This window comes from Halichoeres trimaculatus, unplaced genomic scaffold (assembly GCF_033239565.1).
Source record: "Halichoeres trimaculatus isolate MK-OKI-2021-1 unplaced genomic scaffold, fHalTri1.1 fHalTri1_scaffold_2, whole genome shotgun sequence".
NCBI classification, from domain to species: Eukaryota; Metazoa; Chordata; class Actinopteri; order Labriformes; family Labridae; genus Halichoeres; species Halichoeres trimaculatus.
The window spans coordinates 37,387,319-37,414,202 of NW_027437180.1; the positions used below are offsets into that span (position 1 = coordinate 37,387,319).

Below are 26,884 nucleotides of genomic sequence, written 5' to 3' on the forward strand. Positions count from 1 at the left end.
TCCTCCTCTGGTTTTCGGGGCGGAGGTCTGATCCGGACTCTGCTGGTCTCTCAGAGGAAAAAGTTTGTGTGCAGAGTTTCTGGAGTCTTCCTAACTCTTCCTCTCCTCCTCCGGCTCTCTCGGCTCCGCTTCTCTCGGCTCCATCATGTCCGGTGTGGCCTACAGTCTGGCCAAGAAGCGCGCGCTGGCCGCGGGGTTCGGCACCAACGCGAACGCGACGCGGTACCTGAACCAGGACTTCGCCACTCTGCGCGCGCAGTGCCGCGCCTCCGGAAAGCTCTTCACCGACCCGATGTTCCCCGCGTCCCCGGAGGCCCTGGGCTTCAAGGAGCTGGGACGCAACTCCTTCAAAATCCGCGGGGTGACCTGGAAGAGGCCCACGGTAAGAACCGGACCAGGTCTGGGTTTTTGTGTTATTTAAGTTCAGGATGGGAGGGCTTGTTTGCAGGAGTGGGTGTGGTTGCAGGGGAGGCTACTTTTTTTTTTTTTTTGGATGGGAGATCGTTGGCAGAATACCTGCAGACTGTTCATGAGTGAGAGCTACTCCACATGGAAAAACACTCAGAGGTTAGAGAAGAGGGGGCACAGCAGGGTTTTAGAGATTATACAGAGATAAAACAAGATAATACAGAGATAGAATGATAAATGTATTTGATCTTTCTACCTCTGAGATAAAATGAGAAAATACAGAGATAAAATAAGATCATTTGAAGATAAAATAAGATTTAATGAGATAAAAACAAAGTAATAGAGATAAAATGAGACTATACAGAGATAAAAAAAACAAGATAATACAGAGAAAGAATGTTAAATGTATTTTATCATTCTACCTCTGAGATAAAATGAGAAAATACAGAGATGAAATGAGACTATACAGAGATAAAAAAAAGGTAACACACAGATAATATTAGATCACACAGAGATAAAATGAGATATAACAGGGATTAAAAAACAAGATAATACAGAGATAGAATGTTAAATGTATTTTATCATTCTATCCCTGAGTTAAAATGAGAAAATATGGAGATAAAATGAGATCATTTAAAGATAAAATGATATTTATTGAGCTAAAAACAAAATAATAGAGATAAAATGAGACCATACAGAGATAAAAACAAGGTTATACAGAGATTAATCAGATGTAACAGGGATATAAAATACAAGATAATACAGAGATAAAACAAGATAATACAGAGATAAAACAAGATAGAACATAGATTAAACAAGATAGAACAGATATAAAATGAGATCATACAGAGATGAAATGAAATCATAAATATAAAATGAGATAAAACAGATGAAACGAGATGATACAGAGATACAAACAATATAATTCAGATATTAAACAAGGTAATATAGAGATAAAATGAGATTGCACAGATATAATACAAAGATAGTACAGAGAAAAAAGTGTTGATGTATAGATAAAAAAAAGAAATAATCCACACAGTATACAGAGATGATCAATATAAAATAGAGAGTATACAGATGACACAGACATAGAAAAAAGAGAATACAGTGTCAAAATGGAGTGATATCAAGATTTGCAGAGATCAAACAGAGATGGTAAAAATACTAGGGGGCGAAGCAGAGATAAAACAGAGATATAACAGAAATTGAAAAGATAGGTATTACAGGGTTATACAACGATTGGAAGATATAATAAAGAAGTAAAACAGAGAAACAAGAGATAAAAGAGGTATAACAGGGTAATGCAACTTAAAAAAGACATTACACAGGGATTAAAGGGAGATAGCACAGAGATACCATTGACATAAAACTGAGATTGTACAGAGAAAATTCAACAATGAAGCAGAGATAACGCAGAGATAGAGAATGTAGAGATGAGAAGAGATAACACAGGGGTAATACATACTTAACAGAGATAAAGAGAGATATAATAGGGATAAAACAGAGATTATTTAGGGTATACGGAAGTTATGTAGAGATTATGGAGAGGCTAAACTCAGAGATAAGTTCGACTGAAATGAAAAAGATGAGAGATGATTTGACAGAGATGTTACAGCCTGTCAGAGGTTATAGAGATTATAGAGATTGTGTTTGGATGATTCCAACATTAATCTGATCTCTGGCGTCCTATCTTCATATCCACACACAGACCTGTCTGATTTTAGACAACAGCAGCTGAAGCTTCTAAAGCGTGCAGAAACATCTGAACATGACTAAGAGATCTTACATTCCACTCAGATGAGTCACTACAGACCTAAAAAACTGAGCTGCTTCCTGGCTACAGAGCCACAGGGAGGAAACACTGCAAGTCCCCTACACACACTCACACACACACACACACACACACACACACACACGCACGCACACACAGATGTGTCAGCGAGCAGAGGAAGAGGAGGGAGTGGGGCCTGGAACAGATTATATGAACAAACTGAGACTGTGATCAGCTGATCTGACTCTGGGGGTGGACTGGAGCTGCTAACAGCGGGCTGTGATCATCATGAGTCGCTCCCTCTGCTCCGTCTGAGAGTCACACACCGCTCTGATGAGGCTCACAGCTCTGCAGCTCAGCGCACGGCCCCTGACCGTGGCTGAGATGAGCTGTTAGCAACTTAACGTAAAACATGCTCTCCCTCTCTGTGTCATCCTTCAGGAGCTCGTCTCCAACCCTGAGTTCATCGTGGGCGGAGCCACCAGGACCGACATCTGTCAGGGAGCTCTGGGTGAGTTTTTCAGCCTGTCCCTGAATGCACCACAGCCCCCACGCTGTCAGCCTGTCCCTGAATGCGTCAGAGGCAGCTGATGGTCTGCAGACGGACAGGTCTGGTTTCAGCGTGTCAGAGCCGCAGGCTTCTGTGGGGACTCCATTCCTATTACATTTTTGTCTCTGTAGGCCACCGTACACCCACACACTCCAACACAGGTAACTGAGGAGCTCGCTTGTTCTGCCTGAACCTGTTTGGGGTCAGAGGTCAAACGTTTGAGAGCTGCTGTTTGTGCAGGGACATGTCTAACGGGGCGTTTAGCTGAACTGTTGGACCACGTCAGCCCCTCCCCTCAGAACAGCCTGTCAATCTGTGCTCAGGGCTAAATGACCCTCAGCAGACGCTTCCAGTCGGAGCTGATTGGTCGTTAGCTTCACGAAGCCTCTGCTGAAGTGAAGTTCCCTTAGTGTCCACTAGAGGCTGCCTCCAGAAACCACATACACGGCCATTTCAAACGCTGATTTACGGCAGGAATAAACATTTTACAGCCTGGATCAAAACAGGATGTTGGTCTGAGTGGAAAATTTCTCCATCCGTATTCACTGACTGACTGACTGACAGGTGGGCTACCTGAATACTCAAACAAAATACTGCAAATTTACGAAGAAATTTTATCCATACAATCCTGTTGTTTTTTAAAAACAGCACTGTGAAAAGTTTTGCTGTAAAACAAGGGGACAAAACCGACAACCCTGCTGTCAGTAGTTTACGGTTATTTACCAGCAAAGGGAGTTTTGGTTTGACAGCGTTTTGTAGCCGTGCGTGGATATCAGACCCTGCTGTACATCCAGATGTTACACTGTGGGAGGCTGCCTGTGTTTCAAATGGCACAGACCATGTACCCAACAATTATTACAGTGTAATGGCCAATTTTTAAATGGAGAAAAAGAAAAACAGAGTTTATTTTGTTTTTTTTTTTTTTGTTTTTTTAGTTAACTTGAAAGTAACACTACTGAGGCAGTAGTTTAAAGGTCTCATATCCTGCTCCTTCTCTGCAGTTTAATCTGGATCATTGATGTCTTCATGAAATGGTAGTAACATGTTTTGGTCCAAAAAGCCAATAAATCAAGCACAGTAGCATTGTTTCCAGGCTCTCATAGCCCCTCTGTTCAGAACGCTCTGATCTAGTGGGCGTGGCCTTCATATGTAAATGAGCCACCGCTGATACCGCCCCGCTCTTCCACGTCACTGAGAGCGGCGCCACGAGCTCCGAGTGCACAATGTTTAGAAAACAGTGAAGCTCGTTTACCGTAACACTACAACTCTAAAGTGTGACTGACCTGAAGCTCTCAACTTTTAACACCAAAGTAAGAGCGTATTCAGACCTGGACTGTTTGGTCCACTTTAAACGGACCAGGGTTGGTTTCCCACGCTAGTGCGGACTTTTCATGCAGGTGTGAATAGACATAAACGAACCCTGGTGCGGACCAAACAACCGGACTGAGACCCACTTTTTGAGATGGTTTCGGTCCGCTTCCAAACAAACTCTGGTGCGGTTTGTGGCTCTCCGGTGCAGGTCTAAATACAAACCAAGGTCCATCCAAACTAACTACAGGATACATGCACCTTTTGGGCCTATAAAGCCACCGTAACCTAACCGTCTTTGGTTCATACCTGATCCTCCGTCTTCTGTTTAGCCACGCTGTTGCTCGCATGTTGTGGGTCAGGACACGCAGAGCATAGCGTCTCCTTTCTGCACGCATTTCGTCTTCGCTGTTCCTAAATTGTAAACAGTGTTGTTAAGCCTGCTTTGAAGGAGCTGTTCTTGAAACTGAAAATGATTTTGAAGCTCTAATAAGAGCACAAACACACATGGTTACCTCCATTTCCGGGTCTGTACTCTGCGTGCCGCCCTTTGTCAGCGCTGTCCAATGAGAGCACTGATCGTCACACACGTGGATGTGTTTACAGAATGTAGTCCACTTGCAAAAAGTACAATCAGGCTAGCTACTGTTAGCAAATGAGCTTTAAAGCTCCAAACTGACATTGACATGACATTTTAAAGCCTTTATACGACTTGCTACATGGTGTTGTTTTAGGTACCTACTGTTCATTTCTGCTGACAGTATTTTCCTGTAATTTTACAGTGAAGATTTTTACAGTGTAGCTGTTAGCGAGGAGGCTAACGGCTGCCTCTGTGTTTTCATGTGGCCCCACACAGCAACAGGGGGTGTCACAGGGCCGGCGTCCTGATCTTATAGATGCAGCAGGTGGTCTCTCTGCAGTGACAGATCCATGGTCAGAGTGAGCTGCAGAGATGCTCTTCACTCCCTCTTTCTCCTCCTCCTCCTCCTCCTCCTCCTCCTCCTCCTCCTCCTCCTCCTCCTCCTCCCTGTAACTCTCTTAATGTTTTATAGAGGGGCCCGCTCAGGGGGCGCTGAGGGAGTTTTTGGAGTTTTACAGGAGCAGCTGTTTGTTCTTTGTTTTTATTTCAAAAAGAGTCACAGGCTGGAGTGTGTGTGTGTGTGTGTGTGTGTGTGTGTGTGCGTGTGTGTGTGTGTGTGTGTGTGTGTGTGTGTGTGTGTGTGTGTGTGTGTGTGTGTGTGTGTGTGTGTGTGTCACCTTTGATCAGTGTCTGAAAGTTTTTAAACTCCTAAAGCTAAACTCAACCCTGAGGAGCAGATCCACCCCAAACATGAACGATATAAAGAGGAGGGAGGAGGGGGGCGTGGCCTCCAAGCATCCTCTCACCTGATTGGTCAAACCCACTCCAACAGAAAGCCCCAGTTTAAAGCGTTAAAGATGTTTGTGATCTGTGTTTACAGCTGAACACGGACTCACAGCTTAATGCAAACCAGCTGACGGCCTAATGAGGGCGCCCCCACGCTGCGCTCTGATTGGACGAGCTGGCAGGAGACAGGAAGAGGCCTGCCAGCTATTGTTAGAGAAAGAGGGGCGAGAGATGTATACTGTCTACCATCAAGGACACACCCTGAAACACACACACACACACACACACACACACACAAACAGTCAGTGTTGTGGGGATGACTCACTCTCATATCGTGCCGTCTTTAAACCACAGCAGCTCGAGTTGTGTAACAGTTGGTTTAGAGATGAAGCTCCACTATGCAGACAAACACACTCACACTCACTCACACACACACACTCACACACACTCTTCCAAAGCGCTCTTTCTCTCCCTCTGCTCTAACTCGTCTCTCTGAGCTGGAAAGTTTGGGTTCAGGAATCTCGCTCAGAGTGAGAGGTCTGTGTTTAAATATTTGTGGTTAGGAGGCTTCAGGCGGTTTCTCTTCATTTTCTGCCGTTCAGACTGAGCATGTGCAGATTTTAAAACCTGAGTCTGTCTATAAAAACTGGCCAAATCGCTCAAACACCAACGTTTGAGCACAGCTCTGCCCCCTGCAGGCCTCCAGAGGGCTGGCCAATCAAAGTGACGGGGGCCTTAAAGAGACATCAGCTTAAACAAAATGTTGGACAGAGGCTGAAATAAGGATTTTCTTAAACACCAGCGAGAAAAAACTGGAGCTGTAACTCATGTAAAGATACTACGGTGGCACAAGAGGGACAAAATACCCCAGAGACACACATGAACACAAGTCTGATAAAAACTGATTTGAAGATGAGTTATACTCTTCCTTTTTTAAAAAAAACTCTGATTGTTTTCTCAGCCCCACCATCTGAACACTGCACACACTAACCTGTAGTCTGTAGTGACCTCTGCAGCCTGTAGGGGGCAGCGCTAACCCTGTCACCGCATGTCCCTTCAGGTGACTGCTGGCTGTTGGCAGCCATCGCCTCCCTGACCATGAACGAGTACGTGATGGCCCGAGTTGTTCCCTCCGACCAGGGCTTTGGAGACGACTACGCCGGGATCTTCCACTTCCAGGTAAAGCTCACCTGTATGTTTGTCACTTCCTGTGACAATCTCAGTAAAGAGAGATTTTCAGAATAAAGGTCCTTTAATTTCCTCTTTGTGTGTGTAGTTCTGGCAGTTTGGGGAGTGGGTGGACGTGGTGATCGATGACCGTCTGCCTGTCAAAGACGGCGAGCTGATGTTTGTGCACTCGGCGGAGGGGAGAGAGTTCTGGAGCGCTCTGCTGGAGAAAGCCTACGCCAAGTAAGAGACCAGAACCAGGACCTTCCTGGCGCTAACCACAGCTGAGAGGGGGCGTGACCTCAAGGCCTTTGAGGCACCGAAAGATCTAGCGTTGGGACTTTTTTAACCCCCCATCAGAGCTGGAGACCTACTGAGACAGAGAGGAACACATCATCTGCATACACAGAGAGTTTTTAAGTCAGTGTGTCCTGATTGCAGGACGTTCAGTCAGGAAACAGGAGATCAGGAGAGTGTGAAGTGTCAGGTGTTCCTCCACTTGTGCCTCTTTAAGTTCTGATCTTTGGTCCAAAGAGTCTCAGACAGTTTATGATGCTGCACTGATCCGCCTGTTTACCTGCTTACAGAGCTCAAAGCGTCCAGCAGGGGGCGCTCTCTCACTGAGCCCCTCTGTAATCATCTGTTTTCAGGGTGAACGGCTGCTACGAGGCTTTGTCTGGAGGATCCACCACTGAGGGGTTCGAGGATTTCACTGGAGGCATCGCAGAGAACTTTGACCTCCAGAGACCTCCATCCAACCTGTTCTACATCATCAAGAAGGCTCTGGAGGCCGGCGCCCTGCTGGGCTGCTCCATCGACGTGAGTGCAGAGAAAACACCACCCTCTCAGAGCAGGGGGAGGAGGAGCACTGAACGCCCTGTTTTTGCTCTCCGTAGATCACCAGCGCTGCAGACTCAGAGGCTGTGACCCGGCAGAAGCTGGTGAAAGGACACGCCTACTCTTTGACGGGCGCCACAGAGGTGACATCACTTCCTGGCAGTGAAATGAGGACATGATGTCATGGATGAGCATGAGGAGAGAGAAATGTTTGTGTTTGTTCTCAGGTGAACTACCGCGGGAGGCTGGAGAAGCTGGTGAGGATGAGGAACCCCTGGGGTCAGGTGGAGTGGACCGGAGCTTGGAGCGACGGGTAACCAGGACAACCACACACACACACACACATACACATCCGCACACACACTCTGCTGACATTTGCTATCATCATGCTCTCACAGGTCGTCAGAGTGGAACTACGTGCAGGGAGACTGTCCACACGCCAACGCAGAGGACGGAGAGTTCTGGTGAGTCGTCAAACAAAGAGAGAGAAAGAAAGTGATTTAAAACATTCATTCATAATCTCTCTCTCTCTCTCTCTCTCTCTCTGCAGGATGTCCTACAACGAGTTCCTGCGTCACTACTCTCGTATTGAGGTCTGCACTCTGACCCCTGACGCTATTGACGACGACTCAGTCAAACACTGGAGCGTCAACAAGTTCGACGGCACCTGGAGGAGAGGATCCACCGCAGGAGGCTGCAGGAACCACCCCTGTAAGTACAGAAACTATACAGATACTATACAGGGACCATCCCCGTAAGTACAGGAACTATACAAGAACTATGCAGGAACTATACAGGAACCATCCCTGTAAGTACAGTAACTACAAAGATACTATACAGGAACCATCCCCGTAAATGCTGGAACTATAAAGATACTATACAGGAACCATTCCTATAAATACAGGAACTATAAAGATACTATACAGGAACCATCCCCGTAAGTACAGGAACTCTAAAGATACTATACAGGAACCATCCCTATAAGTACAGGAACTTTGCAGAAATCATACAGGAACCATCCTCGTAAGTACAGGAACTATACAGATACTATACAGGAGCCATCCTTGCAAGTACGGGAACTATGCTGGAATCATTCAGGAGCCATGGCTGTTAATACAGGAACTATAAGGGAACCATCTCTTTAAGTGAATGATATGTGCAGGAGCCATACTGCCACTATACAGGAACTATTTCTGTAATTCAAGAACTTTACAGAAACTATCTCTGTTGGTACAGAAAATATATTAAAACCATTCCTGCAAGTACAGGAACTTTATAAACTATGCAGGATCTTTTTAAAAACATCTCTGTAAGTACAGGAACCATATAGTAACTATCTCTGTAAATTCATGAACTACCTCTATAAGTATAGGAACTATAAATGGACCATCCCTGTGAGTACATGAACTATACAGAAACCATACAGGAACCATTCCCATAAGTACAGGAACTTAACAGGAACTATACAGTGGCTATATAGGAACTAAACAGGATCTTTACATCAACTAAACCTGGAGATACAGGAACTTTATTGGAACTTAACACGAACTGTACAGGAACTTTGCAGGAACCATACAGGAACCAAACATGAACTAAACAGGAACAAAAGTACCAGAACTTAAGTTAGTGAAGGCTTTAAATGATCAGAGGATCTTCATCTGTTTTTAAAGGAAACTTTAGAGCGCCCTCTGCTGACCAGCTTTATGCAGAGGCTGTTTTCATGCTCAAGTAGGACCTGGTTCCTTCCCTCAGCACCAAAAGAACCAAAAGAACCAAAGGCTGGTTGAATGACCCAGCTGACAGACCTGATGGTCCCAGTGGTCCTGATGGAAGCTGTTTCTGTTCTCTGCAGACACGTTCTGGACCAACCCTCAGTATGTGATCCGCCTGGATGAGGAGGACGATGACCCGGAGGACGGGGAGGTCGGCTGCAGCTTTGTGGTCGGTCTGATCCAGAAGAACCGCAGGAAGCTCCGCAAACAGGGCGAGGACATGCACACCGTGGGGTTCGCCATCTACGAGGTGAGACCTGGACTCGTGAGTCAGAGGATCCACAGATATGACGTCTGCTCTCAGACTGACCCTGATCTCTGCTTCTCTTTCAGCTCCCTCAACAGGTGAGCTCTGACCCCTCAGGCCTCAGGTCAAAGGTCGAAGGTTTGAAACTCTCAGATTATCATGATCTCATTGTCGTGTCCTGATCAGCTCTCCTCCTCCTCCTCCCTCAGTTCCACGGACAGACACAGGTTCACCTGGACAAGAACTTCTTCCTGACACACGCGCAGACGGCGAGGTCAGAGACCTTCATCAACCTGAGGGAGGTCAGCACGCGCTTCAAGCTGCCGCCAGGAGAGTACCTGATCGTCCCCTCCACCTTCGAACCGCACCTCAATGGAGACTTCTGCATCCGCGTGTTCTCCGAGAAGCAGTCAGAGGCCGTGTAAGAGTGTGTGAGTGTGTAAGAGTGTGTGTAAGAGTGTGTGTAAGGTGTCACGGTCTGGTCTCTCCTCTGAACACAAACTGGACTGTGTGACACTGAATGGACTCTTTGAGCTCAGCAGTCTGATGTTTACTGAGGTGTGTGTGTGTGTGTGTGTGTGTGTGTGTGTGTGTGTGTGTGTGTGTGTGTGTGTGTGTGTGTGTGTGTGTGTGTGTGTGATCTCTAACTCTCCTGTCTGTGTTTTCCCATCAGGTCCTGTGACGACCCTGTAAGCGCTGAGCTGGAAGACGTGAGTAAAGCTTTGGTTCTCCTTTCTTATTTGGAGGTCACATGGGGAGAAGAAGGGCTCTGATTGGTCAGTTTGTGATCGTCACCTGATGCAGGTTTATGATGGTTTCTGTGATGACTTGGTTGTATCTGTGAGAGTGATTCTCAGAGTCCTGATCACAGACTCAGGACTAACAGAGGGGTTTTTATGGTCTGTAAACCTAGACCTTGTGTTAAACCACACCTGGTTCTGGTTCTGGTCCAGGGTCTGAATGACCTCAGACTGTGGAGTCTGTGGTGCTCAGTGTGGACTAACTCCTGTCTGTGTCTCTGCGCTGCCTTCAGGAGACCGTGTCCGACTCAGAGGTGGACGCAGGATTCAGAGGACTCTTCACCAAACTGGCTGGAGATGTAAGTTTAAAACGCGGCTTCACCTGTTCATCGTGGTCACCTGTCCACCTGAGCCGGGCCCACAGGTGTGTGCTAAGGTGTGACTTACTTCCTGTTTGTTTCAGGACATGGAGATCTCTGCAGTCGAGCTTAGGACGATCCTGAACAAGATCGTCGCCAAACGTGAGTCAGACTTTCAGCCTGTTACTGGTTTGCCTGATCACCTGTTTACCTCATACCTGTCCAGGTGTAACCGTCTGTCTGTTCACAGGTACAGACATCAAGACTGACGGCTTCAGCATGGAGACCAGCAGGACCATGGTCAACCTCATGGACGTATCCTTTCACCAGGTCAACACCATAGACTGTAAAAATGGACGTCATCTTGCTAGCCTCGAAGTGAGGTCTCCACAAAAACTGCTCCCCCTGGTGACTGGCTGCGGTATAGGTTTAAAAATACAGCTTTCCAGTCATTCCAGATGGGCTGTGGTCACACTTTTAAAAAATTATTACACCTGGTAGAAATGTTTCTCACGTCCGATTGTTGTGGTGATTTGAAGATATTATTTGGCTGTCTTGTATTCAAGTCCTCTTTTCTCCTGAAACGTTTTGTTTTCATTAATTATACGAGGTTAAAAACGAGGCTTTACGTAACGTTTAATGGTGATTGACAGCTGCTGTTCTCGTGTATTTTTTTCGGGGATCGTAAAATACATCAGGGGGTAGAGTCAGGAAGTGATCAGATTCTCCAAAGAAAAAAAAACAAGTATTATTTTTATCACCCAGCCCCAATCAGATTCTCCCAGAATCCCTCATCGTCTCTACTGCGCAGACTCTGGCTGCAAACTGCTACAATGGCGGTGCCTGAGACGACGGTATTTTGGCTTCAAAACCGTACAATGATAAACGGCGGAGCCACGCTGTCCACTCTATATACAGTCTATGGTCAACACTCACCACCCCACTGAGCAAAGACGTTCATGAAACGTCCTTTCCACGACATCTTTGGACGTCTCCTTGGTCTCCTGAAGGTGCAGACGTCTTTTTCTGTCGTTAACTGAATGTTCATTTATGATGTCCTCGGTACATGAATGGACGTTCAGTAGACGTTGAAAAAAGACATTGTTTGGAGATACAGTCTACACCTTCAGGAGACCAAAGTTAGACGACCAAAGTTGACGTGTCCTTTGAACGTCTCCTTGCTCAGTCGTACACTTGACGTCCAAAAGGTCGACGTTCAAATGTTGAACTGCATATTCACGTCCCAATAGTGGACCTGACCAAAATGTTGTGTAGACCCCAGAACTGGTCTTGAACCAACAGACGTGACATAGACTTGATCTGCACGTCCACCAGACGACTAATGTTTAGTGGGATGTTTACGCTAATGTTAGCCTCTGAGCTAACAGAGCTACACGTAAGGATGAGATATGGTAGCATTATAATGAGATACTATCAGATACAAAGCGATGTGAAACCACATCAAAGATCTTCTCAGTCTGTCCCCTGTAGGGGTCTAAGGACTCCTGTTAGTCCAGGTCCAGGTAGACTTGCCGTCTGAAGGTAAAAACCTGCTGTTAGGTCTTTAACGTCTCTGAAGGACAGCGGGAACGGGAAGCTGGGCCTGGGAGAGTTCGCCACCTTGTGGAAGAAGGTGCAGAGATACCTGGTAAGACCTGTGACCTTTGACCTTTGACCTGTGGCACCTGGTGTGTCGGGGTTCCTTCCTCACAGCAGCTCTCTGACTGTCCCCTGTCTGCAGACCATCTACAAGAAGAACGACTTGGATAACTCAGGGACCATGAGCACTCCAGAGATGAGGGTCGCCTTCAAAGACGCAGGTACTTCCTGTTTCTTCTTCTAGTGCAGGCTGAACACACACTCACCTGCTCACCTGCTTACCTGTGTGTGTTTTGTAAACCTGTTTATTTGAACAGAAATCTGTGAACTGAGTGAATCAGTCAGTTCACAGATTGAGTCTCTGCTCCTCCAAACACCAAAGATTAACTTGAGCAGAGGCCTCCGCGCTCTCAGATGTAGTTTGAGATGATTCAGCGTGGTGTGTGTTTAAGCTGGGTGTGTGTGTGTGTGTGTTTTTAGTGTATGAGTGTGAGTCAGGGTGTTTCCTCTGACTCATGCAGGAGGATCCTCTGTTCCTCTGAAGGACTAACGCTGAACTAAACTGAACTCCTCCCAAACACCAGAGGAGACAGGAAGTCTGAGGGTTCACCCTTATCCCTTTCAAAATAAAAGTTTTGTTTTTTCTCTTTTTTTACTAACATTTATATTTTGCCTTAGCTCTTTCCTCGTGTTTGTGTGTGTTTTATCACCTCTCTTTGTCTTCCTCTCTGCTGCTTGGATCACTTCCTGTTTCTATCAGACTGAAACTGGCGGTACGTTTAATTTGTTTAGCGTTGTTAAAGAAACAAACCCTCCTCTCCTCATCTGTGACTCAGAGATCAGAGACTTAGAGCTGGTAACAGGAAGTGTATGTAACCATGGTAACACATCACACAAACAGAGAGGAGTTTACAGAAATGACTGTAAGCAGAATAAAAGTAAATTATACACAGTGACCTGCTGTATGAATATAAACACTGAATATTATGGGATGCTGACGAGTCGTTAAATTCATATTTAATCTCTGTGAGGTTTGTTTAATCTGGATTAAATCAGTTACAGTCATTTTTCAACATCCATAATATTCATTAACTTAAAGAGCTCAGTTTGGAAATCACCTCAAAGGTGTTAGCATTAGCATGATGCTCCACAGTAACTCCTCTTCCTCTTCCTCCTCCTCAGGTTTCACCCTCAACAACACCATCTACCAGCTGCTGGTAGCTCGATACTCCGACCCCGACATGACCATCGACTTCGATAACTTCGTGGGTTGTCTGATACGTCTGGAGATGATGTTCAGTGAGTCCTCATTTTTTAACACGTCCACCGTACGAAGGCTAACAGCTAATGCTAACCTGTTTGCAATGAGAGCTTTAATCCACTATTTCACCTATATACTGAAGCAAATAGGAGTGATGTTAGCATTAGCAGTTTGCCCATCTCGTTGAATTTTAACTTTAGCAGTTAGCATATCCGAAATAAATGATGTAATAATTAGTTCGCTTATCTGGTTGATGAATGATGTTTACATTAGCAGTTAGCTCATCTTGTCGACAAATAACGTTAGCTTTAGCAATTAGCCCATCCTAAAGATAAAATATGTAAGCTGTAGTAGTTAGCTTATCTTGCAGCTAAATGGTGTGAACTTTGCTATTAGCTAATCTTGTAAATAAATGATGCTGGCATTTTGGTTAGCTCATCTTGTTGATGACTAATGTTAGTTTTTGCAGTTAGCCCATCTTGTTGGTAACTGATGTTAGCTCTAGCAGTTAGCTTATCTTATTGATGACTGATGTTAGCATTAGCAGTGAGCCAATCTTTATCAAAGATAAATGATGTTAGCCTTTGTAGTAACTTATCTTGTTGATGATATATGATGTTAGCATTAGCAGTTAGCCAATCTAATCAAAGATAAATGATGTAAGCCTTTGTAGTAACTTATCTTGTTGATGAATGATATTAGCGTTAACAGTAAATCCATACTGTTAATGACAGATGTTAGCATTAGCAGTTAGCCCATCTTGTTGACGACTGATTTTAATTTTAGCACTTAGCCTATCCTAAAGATAAAATATGTGAGCTGTATTGGTTAGCTTATCTTGTAGCTTATCTTGTAACTAAATGGTGTTTACTTTGCAATTAGCTGATCTTGTAGATAAATGATGGTGGCATTTTGGTTAGTTCATCTTGTTGATGGCTAATGTAAGCTTTTGCAGGAAGCCCATCTTGTTGGTAACTGATGTTAGCTCTAACAGTAAATCCATACTGTTGATGACAGATGTTAGCATTAGCAGTTTGCCCATCTTGTTGACGACTGGTTTTAATTTTAGCACTTAGCCTATCCAAATCATAAATGAGGTAATAGTAAGTTAGCTCATCTTTTTAATGAATGATGTTTACATTAGCAGTTAGCTTATCTTGTTGACAAATGACGTTAGCTTTAGCAATTAGCCCATCCTAAAGATAAAATATGTGAGCTGTAGTAGTTAGCTTATCTTGTAGCTTATTTTGTAACTAAATGGTGTTTACTTTGCAATTAGCTAATCTTGTAAATAAATTATGGTGCCATTTTGGTTAGCTCATCTTGTTGATGACTAAGTTAGCTTTCGCAGTTAGCCCATCTTATCAAAGATAAATAATGTTAGCCTTTGTAGTAACTCATCTTGTTGATGAATGATGTCAGCGTTGACAGTAAATCCATACTGTTAATGACAGATGTTAGCATTAGCAGTGGGCTCATCTTGCTGATGACAGGTAGTAGCACCAGCAGTTAGCCCACAATGTGGATGACTAATGTAAGCATTTGAAGTTCGCTCATCTTGATGTTAGCATTAGCAGTATGTTAGCATTAGTAGTTCGCTCATCTTGTTGTTAGCAGTTAGCAGTTAGCTGTGATGTGTTTAATACAAGCTCATCTTGTTAATGAATGATGTTCACATGAGCAGTTAGCTCATCTTGTTGACAAATGATGGTAACTTAGCAATTAGCCAATCCTAGTGATAAATTATATAAGCTGTAGTAGTTACCCTATCTTGTAGCTAAATGGTATTAGCTTTGTTATTAGCTAATCTTGTAGATTAATAATGCTGGAATTTTAGTTTGCTCATTTGGTTGATGACTAATGTTAGCTTTAGCAGTTAGCCCACCTTGTGAATGACTTATGTTAGCATTAGTAGTTCGCTCATCTTGGTGTTAGCATTAGCAGTTAGCTGTGATGTGTTTAATATGACCCCACAGTCTCTGATCTCTTTCTAAACTCGTCATGTTTTCCTCCGTCCTCAGAGGTCTTTAAGAAGTTGGACCCTCATGAGACCGGCTCCATAGAGCTGGACTTCTCCCAGGTGAGGTCTCAGGTGAACCTTTTAAAGCCTTGTATTGCTGTGAGACCTGTGTTGAGGTGTTGACCTGGTTCCTCTCTTCTTCCTGCAGTGGTTAAACTTCGCCATGATCTGAGCCGCTGCTCCGTGTTTCCTCCCGGGAGCTTCAGTGTTACAGCAGAGTGCCATACTTCCTGTTTCAGCTTCTTTTCCTGTCTGCGAATGTTTCATATCTGACGTAACCACACACTACCTGACTGACAGTCTGTAAGGTCAATAAATATATCTACAGCCCTTTAACAGGTGGAGGTGTGTTCATTCTGTCTGTACAGTGTTAGCTTAGCACAAACTCTCCTAGCAGCAGAAACAGGAAGTTCCATCAAAAACCAAAATGCTTCAATCAGTGTTTGTTAGTGTGATGACTGATGTTCTTACCTCTAATTTACTGATGTGGATCAGTCTACTGAGGGTGCAGTACCGCCTCTGACCACACACTCAATGGCAGGAATGACTGCAGGAAGGGGGCGCTGTTTCACCACTCCAAATGACAGGAAAAAAAATGACGACATCCTCCTGTCACAGTGGCAGTGATTAGCCTCGAAGGTGTGCATGTGTTTATGTGAGCGTGTGCGCGTATAGGGTGTGACAATGACGTCACTCCTGCTCCGATTGGTGAACGGACAGATCATTCATAGAGGTGAAGCAGCAGGTCTTCGGTTTCTGGGTTGAATCTCACATCTCGCGCTCCTTCCCTGGAGGTGTTTGGGCTCTTTAACGCGCCATGTTGATGATGACGAAGATGATGAAGATGATGATGATAATGTAACCCCGCCCCTCTCGCCGGGCGGGGTTCGCTGCTGCAGCAGAGCATCAACAACAGCATCCGATCCATCTCAGAGCTGCTGCAGATCCGGGACAGAGAGAGCAGAGGATCACCTGAGCTTTACCTGACAGAGACAGAGACAGAGACAGAGACACAGGAGCGGATCAGGAGGACGGAGCGCGTTCAGGTGAGAGTGGGACAGGTGGGGGCTGCTCTCTGTAAGGCTGTTATAAATTCATAAATGTATGTGTGTCTGTGTGCGTTGAATCAGCAGAAACTGTGATTGTTTACTTCTTCCTGTTTATTAGCCAATCAGAGGAGTCCTCTGGCTGCGTCACACAGGCGAACAGGAGGAGGTTTAAGCTGCAGGAAACAATCAGCTCTTAGTTTGAGATGGAAACAGAGAGGAGGGTGAATGGAGGAGTGAAAACAGAAGATGCTGTTATCAGACAAAGAAACAAAGTAAAGCTCAGTATGTGTGTGTGTGTGTGTGAGTGTGTGTGTGTGAATGTGTGTTTTTGTTTGTTTCAGATCATAAAGCTCAGGTGAACACTCATTTATTATTAAAAACATCCTGTTTGATTCCTCCACATGTTCACTGAGAGCTGAAATATTAATTATTTAAGTATGAAACTTCAGCTTTAACATGTGGAGTTTGATATTTCCCTGGGACAGTGAACGCAGCATCCGCAGACACTTCAGAGGATGATCTGTAAATCAGATTATCAGATAAACAATAACACACAGAGACAGCTGGGTTGAGTTTTTGCTCTTTTAAAGCTGTTTAGACGTTTATCAATGGAAACTTTTTAAAATCTGATGATGTGGAAAAAGCAAATTTATTGTTTAGTTTCTGAAACGAGGATAAAGCCTGAAGAGCAGAACCCAAAGAAGAACTGATCTCTGCTGGATCCCTCAGACTGTTTCTGTCCTTTCACAAATATTAGACTTCGACTTAAAGACCGCCCCCCTTTAGGACCACAGGTTTCCTCTAATGATGGTCGCTGTCTGAGGGAAAACTGGACTGGGATAAAACCAGTCAGAGCTGACTGGACACTCTGATCCACGTCTGATCCCAGTCTAAACCTAGTCTGATCCCAGTCTGGTATTTTGGAGAAGCTGCAGACTCAGCTGAGTCGGCAGATCTGATCCCTCTGATGGTCTAAAGAACTCTGTACAGACCATCAGAGGGTCAGACTGTCGGAGTGCTCATGATCAATATTCCCCATCAGGACTGGTCTCCGGTCTAAACCTCCCCACCGCTGAACGCAGAGTCAGCACACACAGACTCTGATCCCACAGGATACCTGTTGAAGATCAGGTGAGGAGACCAGAGTCAGAGTCAGAGGAAGAGGGTCACGTCAGAACTTAAAACCAGTAATGAGTCTTTGGTCCTCTTTCTCAAACGAAATAAACAAGTCACACAGTCAATCTGGTTCCTGGTAACACATTTTGGTTCCTGATGTGTTGGTCCCTGATCGTCTCTGATGGTCCCTGGTGGTTCTTGGTACAGGATGTTCAGTGGTATGTCCGGGCGGATCGTGAACGACCGGCTGAAGGCTGAAGGTCTGGGCTCGATCCAGCAGGCCATAAGGTACCTGAACCAGGACTACCAGGCCCTGAGGGATGACTGCCTGCAGAACCAGTCCCTGTTTGAAGACCCCATGTTCCCTGCTGAACCCGCCTCTCTGGGCTTCAAGGAACTCGGACCATTTACCGCCAAGACCCGGGGAGTGGAGTGGAAGAGGCCAACGGTAAGGGCAGCAAAGCTACGAAGCTAACGCTAACAGGTCTGAGGTCTAAAGGCATACTGCCCGATTGGGGCTAAAGCTAAAAGGCAAAAGCTAAGGCTAATATACTGACACTAATGCTAAAGCTAACATACTGAGACTAACACTAACAGATTGATGCTAATGCTAACAGACTCATTGATCAGGCTGAGTATCTCGTGTGATTTACTGTGATGTTAAACAGATACTTGTTTCTGATTGGCTGTTCCAGGAGCTGACAGAAAACCCTCAGTTCATCGTGGGTGGAGCCACCAGGACCGACATCTGTCAGGGTGCTCTGGGTGAGTCCTGGTGCTGGTCAGGTCTTGTCCTGTCTCAGGTCTTGCTGTGTCTCAGGTCTTTTCCTGTCCCAGGTCTTGCTGTGTCTCAGGTCTTGCTGTGTCTCAGGTTACAGCTTCCTGTTTACGTGTTTCCGCTGATGGGGGCAGAGGAGCGGACAGGTTCAGTCCTGTCTGTCCTCTCTGCAGCCTGACAAGAAGTCTGTTCCTAACCTGAGAGACCGAACCCAGGGTCTGGGTTTGGTTAGACTCAGGAAAACCCAGGAGATCTCTCTGACAGGGTGCGAGGTGTTCAGGGTCCTGCCCCCTGCTGGGAAACATCAGAGCTGTTTGATGAGTGACTCAGGATCAGTTGCTGCTTGATGACTGACAGACCACAGCTCCCAGCATGCCCCGGGGCAGACTCCACCCGTCTGTGTGGGCCGATCCAGATTCACAAAGATCACAAACACATCCAAGAGTGTGAGCCGCAGCAGGGTGGAGTCCCCACTGTGTGTGTGTGTGTGTGAGTGTGTGAACACAGCATTAGACAGGAATGATCAGTATGCCCCCCCCCCCCCCCCCCCCCCCCCCCGTGGGCTCAGCTGTTCCCTATGTTGTACCTCCCCCTGCTGGTCTCTTAGACCCATTACAGACCAGGCCTAAAGAACTTTCTCAGGTTGAAGTTTAGTTCTCAGTCTAAGGGTTTGAGGATGTAAACAGTACAACAGGAAGTGACATCATTACCAGTAACACATCATCAGTTTATGCTTCAGGGTAATGTAAAGTCTGAGCCGTACCTGAAGGCAGCACTCAGACCCTTCCCCTGGACTCATGATGTTTATTGAACTCAGAGTGTTTTCCCATTAGCCACTAAAAGCCAGAGTAGCTAATGGTCATGATGTTAGCATTTAGCTTAGCTTAGCATGTCCCCAAAGGCTGTAAGGGGATAATGGAGTCAGACAGTGTTCCTGATAAAGAGCTGCTACATCAACAGCCCTCACCCTGTCACCCTAAAACAAGCTGCTGCAGCATCACCCTCACCCTGTCACTCTCAAACAAGCTGCTGCAGCACCACCCTCACCCTGTCACCCTCAAACAAGCTGCTGCAGCACCACCCTCACCCTGTCACCCTCAGACTCTACCCAAGAAAACCAAATGTTTAAAACTTGTTTAATGTTCAAAAACCAAAGTTCACACGTTCATGTGTTCATGTTTTTGCGTGTTCAGGTGTCTGATGATCTACCTGTGTTGTGTTGCGTTCAGGTGTCTGATTATTCACCTTTGTTGTTGTGTTGTGTTCAGGTGTCTGATGTTTTATCTGTGCTGTTGTTTTGCATTCAGTTGTCAGATGTTACACCTGTGTTCTTGTGCTGCTTTCAGGTGGATGAAAAATTTTTCAGGGGTCTTATGTTTCACCTGTGTTGTTGTGTTGTGTTCAAGTGTCTGATGTTCTACCTGCGTTGTTGTATTGCATTAAGGTGACTGATAACTTTCCTGTGGTGCACTCAGGTGTCTGATGTTTTATTTGTATTGTTGTGTTGAGTTCAGGTGTCTGATGTTACACCTGTGTTATTGTGCTGCGTTCAGGTGGAAAAGAAAATCATGTGTTGTTGTGTTCAGGTGTCTGATGTACTTCCTGCGTTGTTGCATTGTGTTCAAGTGTCTGATGTTTAACCTGCGTTGTTGTGTTGCATTCAGGTGACTGATAACTTTCCTTTGTTGTGTTCAGGTGTTTCATTTTTATTCTGTGTTGTTGTGTTGTGTTCAGGAGACGAATGTTTAACCTGTGTTGTTGTGTTGTGTTCAGGAGACTAATGTTTAACCTGTGTTGTTGTGTTGCGTTCAGGTGACTGATGTTTATCCTGTGTTGTTGTGTTGCGTTTAGGTGACTGATGTTTAACCTGTGTTGTTGTGTTTCGTTCAGGTGACTGATGTTTATCCTGTGTTGTTGTGTTGCGTTCAGGTGACTGATGTTTAACCTCTGTTGTTGTGTTGTGTTCAGGTGACTGCTGGCTGCTGGCGGCTATCGGCTCTTTGACGCTGAATGAGCGTCTGCTGCACCGTGTTGTTCCTCATGGTCAGAGCTTCAGCCAGGAATACGCAGGAATCTTTCACTTCCAGGTGAGACTGCACCTGATCTGAGGCCACGCCCCTTTCCTGTTTGTTTTTCCTTTCCCTGATTTCAGAGCATTTTAATGAAGCTCTTTGTCTCTCTGTCCCCCTTTAAATGTGTAGTTCTGGCAGTTTGGAGAGTGGGTGGACGTGGTGATCGATGACCGTCTGCCCGTTAAAGACGGCGAGCTGATGTTCGTGCACTCGGCTGAAGGCAGCGAGTTCTGGAGCGCTCTGCTGGAGAAAGCCTACGCCAAGTAAGAGACAGGAAGACGACCTGCTCTCGCTTTGATAACGGCCTAAGGAAACGTGTGTGTGTTTGTGTGTGTGTGTATGTGTGTGTGTGTGTGCGTTCAGGCTGAACGGCTCGTATGAAGCCCTGTCTGGAGGCAGCACCACCGAAGGCTTCGAGGACTTCACGGGCGGCGTGTCGGAGATGTACGAGCTGAAGAAGGCTCCCAGAGACCTGCACCGCATCATCAGCAAAGCTCTGCAGAGAGGCTCCCTGCTGGGCTGCTCCATAGACGTATGTCACACACACACACACACACACACACACACACACACACACACACACACACACACTGAATGGACTCAGAGAATGAGGGGTAGCCAGTCTGACTCCTCCTCTCTGGTCCTCAGATCACCAGCGCCTTCGACATGGAGGCGGTGACCTTCAAGAAGCTGGTGAAAGGCCACGCCTACTCTGTGACCGCCCTCAAAATGGTGAGCTCACCTGACACACACTCATCAGACAGCAGCAGCAGCAGCAGGTGTGTGTCTCTGTGAGGGACTGGATGTGTGTGTGTGTCTCTGCAGGTGGAGTACCGCGGGCGGCAGGAGCGTCTGATCCGGATCAGGAACCCGTGGGGTCAGGTGGAGTGGACCGGAGCGTGGAGCGACAGGTTGGTGTTCATGCAGAGCTGTTTGTGTCAGAGCAGTGCAGGCAAACTAACCACAGGTAAATGTGTGTGTGTGTGTGTGTGTGTGTGCGTGCGTGTGTCAGCTCCTCAGAGTGGAACTCGGTGGACTCTGCAGAGAAAGACGAGATGCTGTGTAAGATGGAGGACGGAGAGTTCTGGTAGGTTCAGGAACACGAGAGCGTCTGATCTTCACATGTTCAGGTAAATAAGAGTGTGTGTGTGTGTGTGTGTGTGTGTGTGTGTGTGTGTGTGTGTGTGTGTGTGTGTGTGTGTGTGTGTGTCTCAGGATGTCCTTCCAGGAGTTCCTCCGTCAGTTCTCCAGGTTGGAGATCTGTAACCTGACCCCAGACGCCCTGAGTCAGGACTCCACCTCCTTCTGGACCACCACCATGTTCCAGGGCGCCTGGAGGAGGGGCAGCACCGCGGGGGGCTGCAGGAACCACCCCAGTGAGGAGGGGGCGGGGTTTGACACTGACCTGTTCTCTGTTCAGACAACAGTAACCGTCTGACATTTTCTCAGTCTGTTCTGACTCCATGTCCCATGATGCTTTGCAGACACCTTCTGGATCAACCCTCAGTATAAGATCTGTCTTCTGGAGGAGGACGACGACCCCGAGGATGACGAGGCTGCCTGCAGCTTTCTGGTGGCTCTGATGCAGAAAGACCGTCGCCGCTACCGCCGCCATGGCCAGGATGTTCACACCATTGGCTTCGCAATCTATGAGGTCAGAGGTTAAAGGTCACTGAGACAAACTGTGCTGTCAAACAGGAAGTGATGGTCTGTTTATTCTGAGAGGAGCTGGGTCCTAACCGCTGTTTCCTCTCCTGTCTGTGTTTCCTCTCAGATCCCAGAGGAGGTGAGACAGCCTGCTCCAGAGATAAATAAAAAATTAACATATTAGGTTAGGTAAATTAATAAAAACACATATAAACTATCGAAAAAAAATAATTTTTTTTATAGAAAATAAATAAACAGTAAATACATCAAAAATAGTTAAAAATAACTTAAAAACATAAAAATTTTAAGTTAAATAAATTAATAAAAAGTAAATTCATAAAATATATAAACAAACAGTAAAAATAAATATTAATATATGCATAAAAAAGACAAATAATTAAAAAAATATATTCATTTATTAATGCACACAAAAAATAACCAAACAATAAATACAAAAAGAAAACAGTTAAAAACTGATAAATAAATGCACAAACAAACAAATACACAAACAAGAAATACATATAATATATATAAACAGTAAATACATTGAATACATTGACAATAAAAACATTACATGAACAATAAACAATAAAAGGTAAGTTTGTTTATATACAATAAATACTTCAAGAAAAATAATTGTGTAAATAAATTGTTCATAAATGCACAAAAAATACATCAATAAACAATAAATACGTAAAAGTTAAACTCACAATTAACAAGCATTTCATTAAGAAGTAATTTAAGAAAAAAACAATTAATACAGAAATAGATAATTAAAAAATCAATCAAAACAAAAACATAAATACATCAATAAATTAATACAAATAATTATTAATGAATATTTAGTTAATAGCTAAGGTGAAAATAAATTAAAAATAAAAGCTGAACAAGTAAATACATTCAAAATAAACAATTTTAAGTTAATAGATAAATAATTAATACATATAAAGTTTATAAATTTATATTAAAAAAATTAAATAATTGCATTTATAACTAAATAAATAAACAATAATTTCATAAATAAAGGATGATGGGTGAGTAGTCTTTCTCTAACAGTCAGTGTTTCTGCTGTGTGTGCGTCAGTACCACGGCTGTCCCAGCGTCCACATGAAGAAGGACTTCTTCCTGCGCCACTCGTCCTGCGCTCGCTCAGAAACCTTCATCAACCTGCGCGAGGTGAGCGCCAGGCTCCGCCTTCCACCCGGCGAGTACCTGGTCGTCCCGTCGACCTTCGAACCCTCGAAGGAGGCCGACTTCGTCCTGAGGGTGTTCACGGAGAAACAGTCGGAGAGCGCGTGAGTCCAGCCGACAGGAAGTCTCAGAGACAGACGCTGATTTACACACGTTCATTTTCTCTGTATTCAGTCTGAGAGCTGTGTGTGCGTGTGTGTGCGTGTGTGTGTGTCTGCAGGGAGATGGACGATGAGGTGGAGGCAAACTTCGAGGAAGAGGTGAGGATAAACTCTGTGGATTTCTTCCTGATCCAGTGAAAAGTGTTTCTGGGTCTTCCTGCTGACGTCAGAGTCCACAGAGTCCACAGAGTCCACAGACCAGGGGCTGAGAGGGACTACTTCCTGTGGAGGGATACGGGGAGTGATCAGGTGTTGATCCATCAGGATCACTCAGCTCTGCTCCTTTTTGCTCTGTTCTGCTCTCCTCTCTGTGGATTGGTTGGTCTCTGATGTCACTGAGTATCAACCAATCAGGACGGAGCGTTTCACTCAGCTGTGTATGTTTTACTGTGTGCTGATGACCTTTGACCTCTCTGGACTTCCTCTTCTTCAGGAGGAGATCTCAGAGAGCGACGTGGACGACTCGTTCAGATCCATGTTCGCGCAGCTCTCTGGAGACGTGAGTGAGACTCAGACCAGTTAGCTTAGCATCGAGCTAACTGTGAGGCGGTCAGGTGTGATAAGGTTGATAGTCAGAGTGAAGGTGTGTGAGGTGTGTGTGATCACCTGTGGTGTCTCCTCTGCCACCAGGACATGGAGATCTCTGTGAGGGAGCTGAGGACCATCCTGAACCGAGTGGTGTCCAAACGTGAGTTTCTCTGAGTCAGTAAACGCACCACGAATAACCACGGATGACCACAAATAACCATGAATAACCATGACCTTCAAGATTCAAAACTTCTTCTTCTTCTTCTGTGGTGTTTTACAGACAGAGACCTGCAGACTGACGGATTCAGCACCGAGTCCTGCAGAGCCATGGTCAGCCTGATGGACGTATCCTCTGCTCCTCTGACCTCATGTTTATAAAAGCTGTGACCCTGATGAGGCTCTGTGAGTCTGTGCTGCTGTGTCAGTGTCTGTGTCAGTGTCTGTTCTTCTTCTGTGGTGGGTAAATTAAGTCGTGTCCTCCTCAACCTGAGCGCAGAAAGACGGCAGTGCTCGGCTCGGTCTGCTGGAGTTCCAGATCCTCTGGAACAAGATCAGGAAGTGGCTGGTGAGTCTGCGTTAGCTCAGAGGAGGAGCCTGGAAACACACTCCTCTGACCTCTGTGTGTGTGTGTGTGTGTGTGTGTGTGTGTGTGTGTGTGTGTGTGTGTGTGTGTGTGTGTGTGTGTGTGTGTGTGTGTGTGTGTGTGTGTGTGTGTGAGAGCAGGGGATCTTCAGGGAGTTTGACCTGGATAAATCAGGATGTATGAGCTCCTATGAGATGCGCCTGGCTTTAGAGAACGGAGGTGAGACCTGATGATAATGATGAAGAAAATGGTGATGATGAGGATGATGATGAAGCTGTTTTACCCCCCCCCTTCAGGCTTTAAGCTGAATAACAGACTCTACCAGATGCTGATCGCTCGTTATGCTGATAACGAGATCATCGACTTTGATAACTTCACCTGCTGCCTCGTCAAACTGGAGACCATGTTCAGTACGTACACCTGAGACAGACACACCTGAGACAAATTCACCAGAGACAGGTTCATCTGAAACAGATACACCTGAGACAGGTACACCTGAGACAGGCACACCTGAGACAGGCACACCTGAGACAGGCACACCTGAGACAGGTACACCTGGAAAACCTGAGACAAGCACACCTGAGACAGGTTCACCTCAGACAGACACATCTAAGACAGGCACACCTGAGACAGGCACACCTGAGACAGGTACACCTGGAAAACCTGAGACAAGCACACCTGAGACATGTTCACCTCAGACAGACACATCTAAGACAGGCACACCTGAGACAGGCACACCTGAGACAGGCACACCTGGAAAACTTGAGACAGGATCACCTGGAAAACCTGAGACAAGCACACCTGAGACATGTTCACCTCAGACAGACACATCTAAGACAGGCACACCTGAGACAGGCACACCTGAGACAGGTACACCTGGAAAACCTGAGACAAGCACACCTGAGACATGTTCACCTCAGACAGACACATCTAAGACAGGCACACCTGAGACAGGCACACCTGGAAAAACTTGAGACAGGATCACCTGGAAAACCTGAGACAAGCACACCTGAGACAAAAACACCTGGAAAATCTGAGACAGGGTCACCTGGGACAGGTTTACTTGAAATCACCTGAGACAGGTACACCTTGAAAACTTGAGACAAGTTCACTCGAGACAGGTTCACTTGAGAACACCTGAGACAGATACACCTGGAAACCTGTGACAGGCACACCAGAGACAACCACACCTCAGACAGGTACACCTCAGACAGGTACACCTGGAAAACTTGAGACAGGTAAAACCAAGTACATCTGTTGGAGCCTGTTCACATCTCTGTATCTCAGAGACCTCTTCCTGTTTCTGGTTTTTCTCAGAGATCTTCCATGACCTGGACCGAGAGGGGACAGGGAAAGCAGAGATGAACATCACCGAGGTAACAGACATTTGAACTGTCCAATCACAGGCTGGCTACCTGACCTGTTGTCTGTGTGCGACAGTAATTATACACTGATCAGGAGTTCATTCTGCGCTCCTGCAACTACACAAAGTCTGCATGTGATCATAAAGACCAGCTTTAATTTTAAAGAGGGGGTATTGTGTTTGTGTAGTCTCTCCAAGTTCAGATAAACTATCTGATCTCTCCTCTTCTTCCTCCTCCTTTTCCTCAGTGGCTGTGTGTGACCATGTGTGGCTGAAGAAGAACAAGAGAAGAAAAGGAGGAGGAGGAGTGCGATCTTCAGTCAAGTGCCTCCAACAGGAAGAAACCAAAGTCCACCAAACACAGGAGCAGACCCACACTGGGCTGCACAAAACCACAAGACCACATTAATAAGACCTCATCAGTGGTTCTGTGCAGACGTTATCAGAATCTTCCATCCTCAGCGTCTCTGCTGACAGAAACCCAGATTAATCTGACAAACAGGTTTAAACAAGCATTAGCGTAAATAGAGTATGACCTTTGACCTCTGACTTTTGACCTTTACTCAGTGAAACAGTTTCTGTCAGCAGTGACGCTGTGGATTCTACTCACAGCACGACACTAACCAAACAGTACCAGTAATCCTCCTTAAGTAGCCCGGCATGGCGACCTGACGCTCTGAGGCCTCTCCATGTATTCAGCCTGCTGCAGATAGAGGGCGCTACAGCTCACACACTGAGGCCTCTGTATTTATCTCTTTACTTACTGATCTATTTATTTCTTTATAAGCTGCGTCCTGACGCCTCCATCACACCTCCACCGTGACACAGAGCTCTGGGTTCATTCCCACAGAGCTGAAGCACAGTGAAGGCATCATGAGGCGTTCAGGGTCAGATGAATGCTGATGTAGCAAAGCTCAGGATGATGTTTACAATGAATAAAGAAACAAAACAGACTGAGAAGTTTGTTTTTTATGATCTAAACACTGAG

The 26,884-nt window shown here is 45.6% G+C and overlaps 2 protein-coding genes across 2 annotated transcripts; both read left to right on the top strand.

The window, feature by feature from the left end:
* LOC141805174 (calpain-2 catalytic subunit-like) lies at window positions 1-15,735 on the top strand. The gene is made up of 21 exons (XM_074689994.1): window positions 1-382; window positions 2,624-2,693; window positions 6,467-6,585; window positions 6,683-6,816; window positions 7,224-7,392; window positions 7,470-7,553; window positions 7,638-7,723; window positions 7,809-7,874; window positions 7,961-8,121; window positions 9,263-9,432; window positions 9,516-9,527; window positions 9,639-9,850; window positions 10,103-10,139; window positions 10,463-10,528; window positions 10,633-10,690; window positions 10,779-10,843; window positions 12,108-12,176; window positions 12,270-12,348; window positions 13,310-13,426; window positions 15,410-15,468; window positions 15,557-15,735. Exons 1-21 carry the CDS (start codon window positions 146-148, stop codon window positions 15,578-15,580), a joined length of 2,094 nt encoding a protein of 697 aa, XP_074546095.1. The 5' UTR covers window positions 1-145; the 3' UTR covers window positions 15,581-15,735.
* A 307-nt stretch (window positions 15,736-16,042) lies between these two features.
* LOC141805171 (calpain-1 catalytic subunit-like) lies at window positions 16,043-26,840 on the top strand. Its single transcript, XM_074689979.1, has 22 exons — window positions 16,043-16,454; window positions 17,781-18,021; window positions 18,269-18,338; window positions 20,320-20,438; window positions 20,553-20,686; window positions 20,787-20,955; window positions 21,072-21,155; window positions 21,249-21,334; window positions 21,436-21,510; window positions 21,639-21,799; window positions 21,908-22,077; window positions 22,198-22,209; window positions 23,154-23,365; window positions 23,482-23,521; window positions 23,856-23,921; window positions 24,053-24,110; window positions 24,231-24,295; window positions 24,447-24,515; window positions 24,674-24,752; window positions 24,830-24,943; window positions 25,851-25,909; window positions 26,145-26,840. The coding sequence occupies exons 2-22, from the start codon at window positions 17,782-17,784 to the stop codon at window positions 26,169-26,171; spliced, it is 2,109 nt and encodes a 702-aa protein (XP_074546080.1). The 5' UTR covers window positions 16,043-16,454; window position 17,781; the 3' UTR covers window positions 26,172-26,840.
* Window positions 26,841-26,884: the final 44 nt, after the last annotated feature.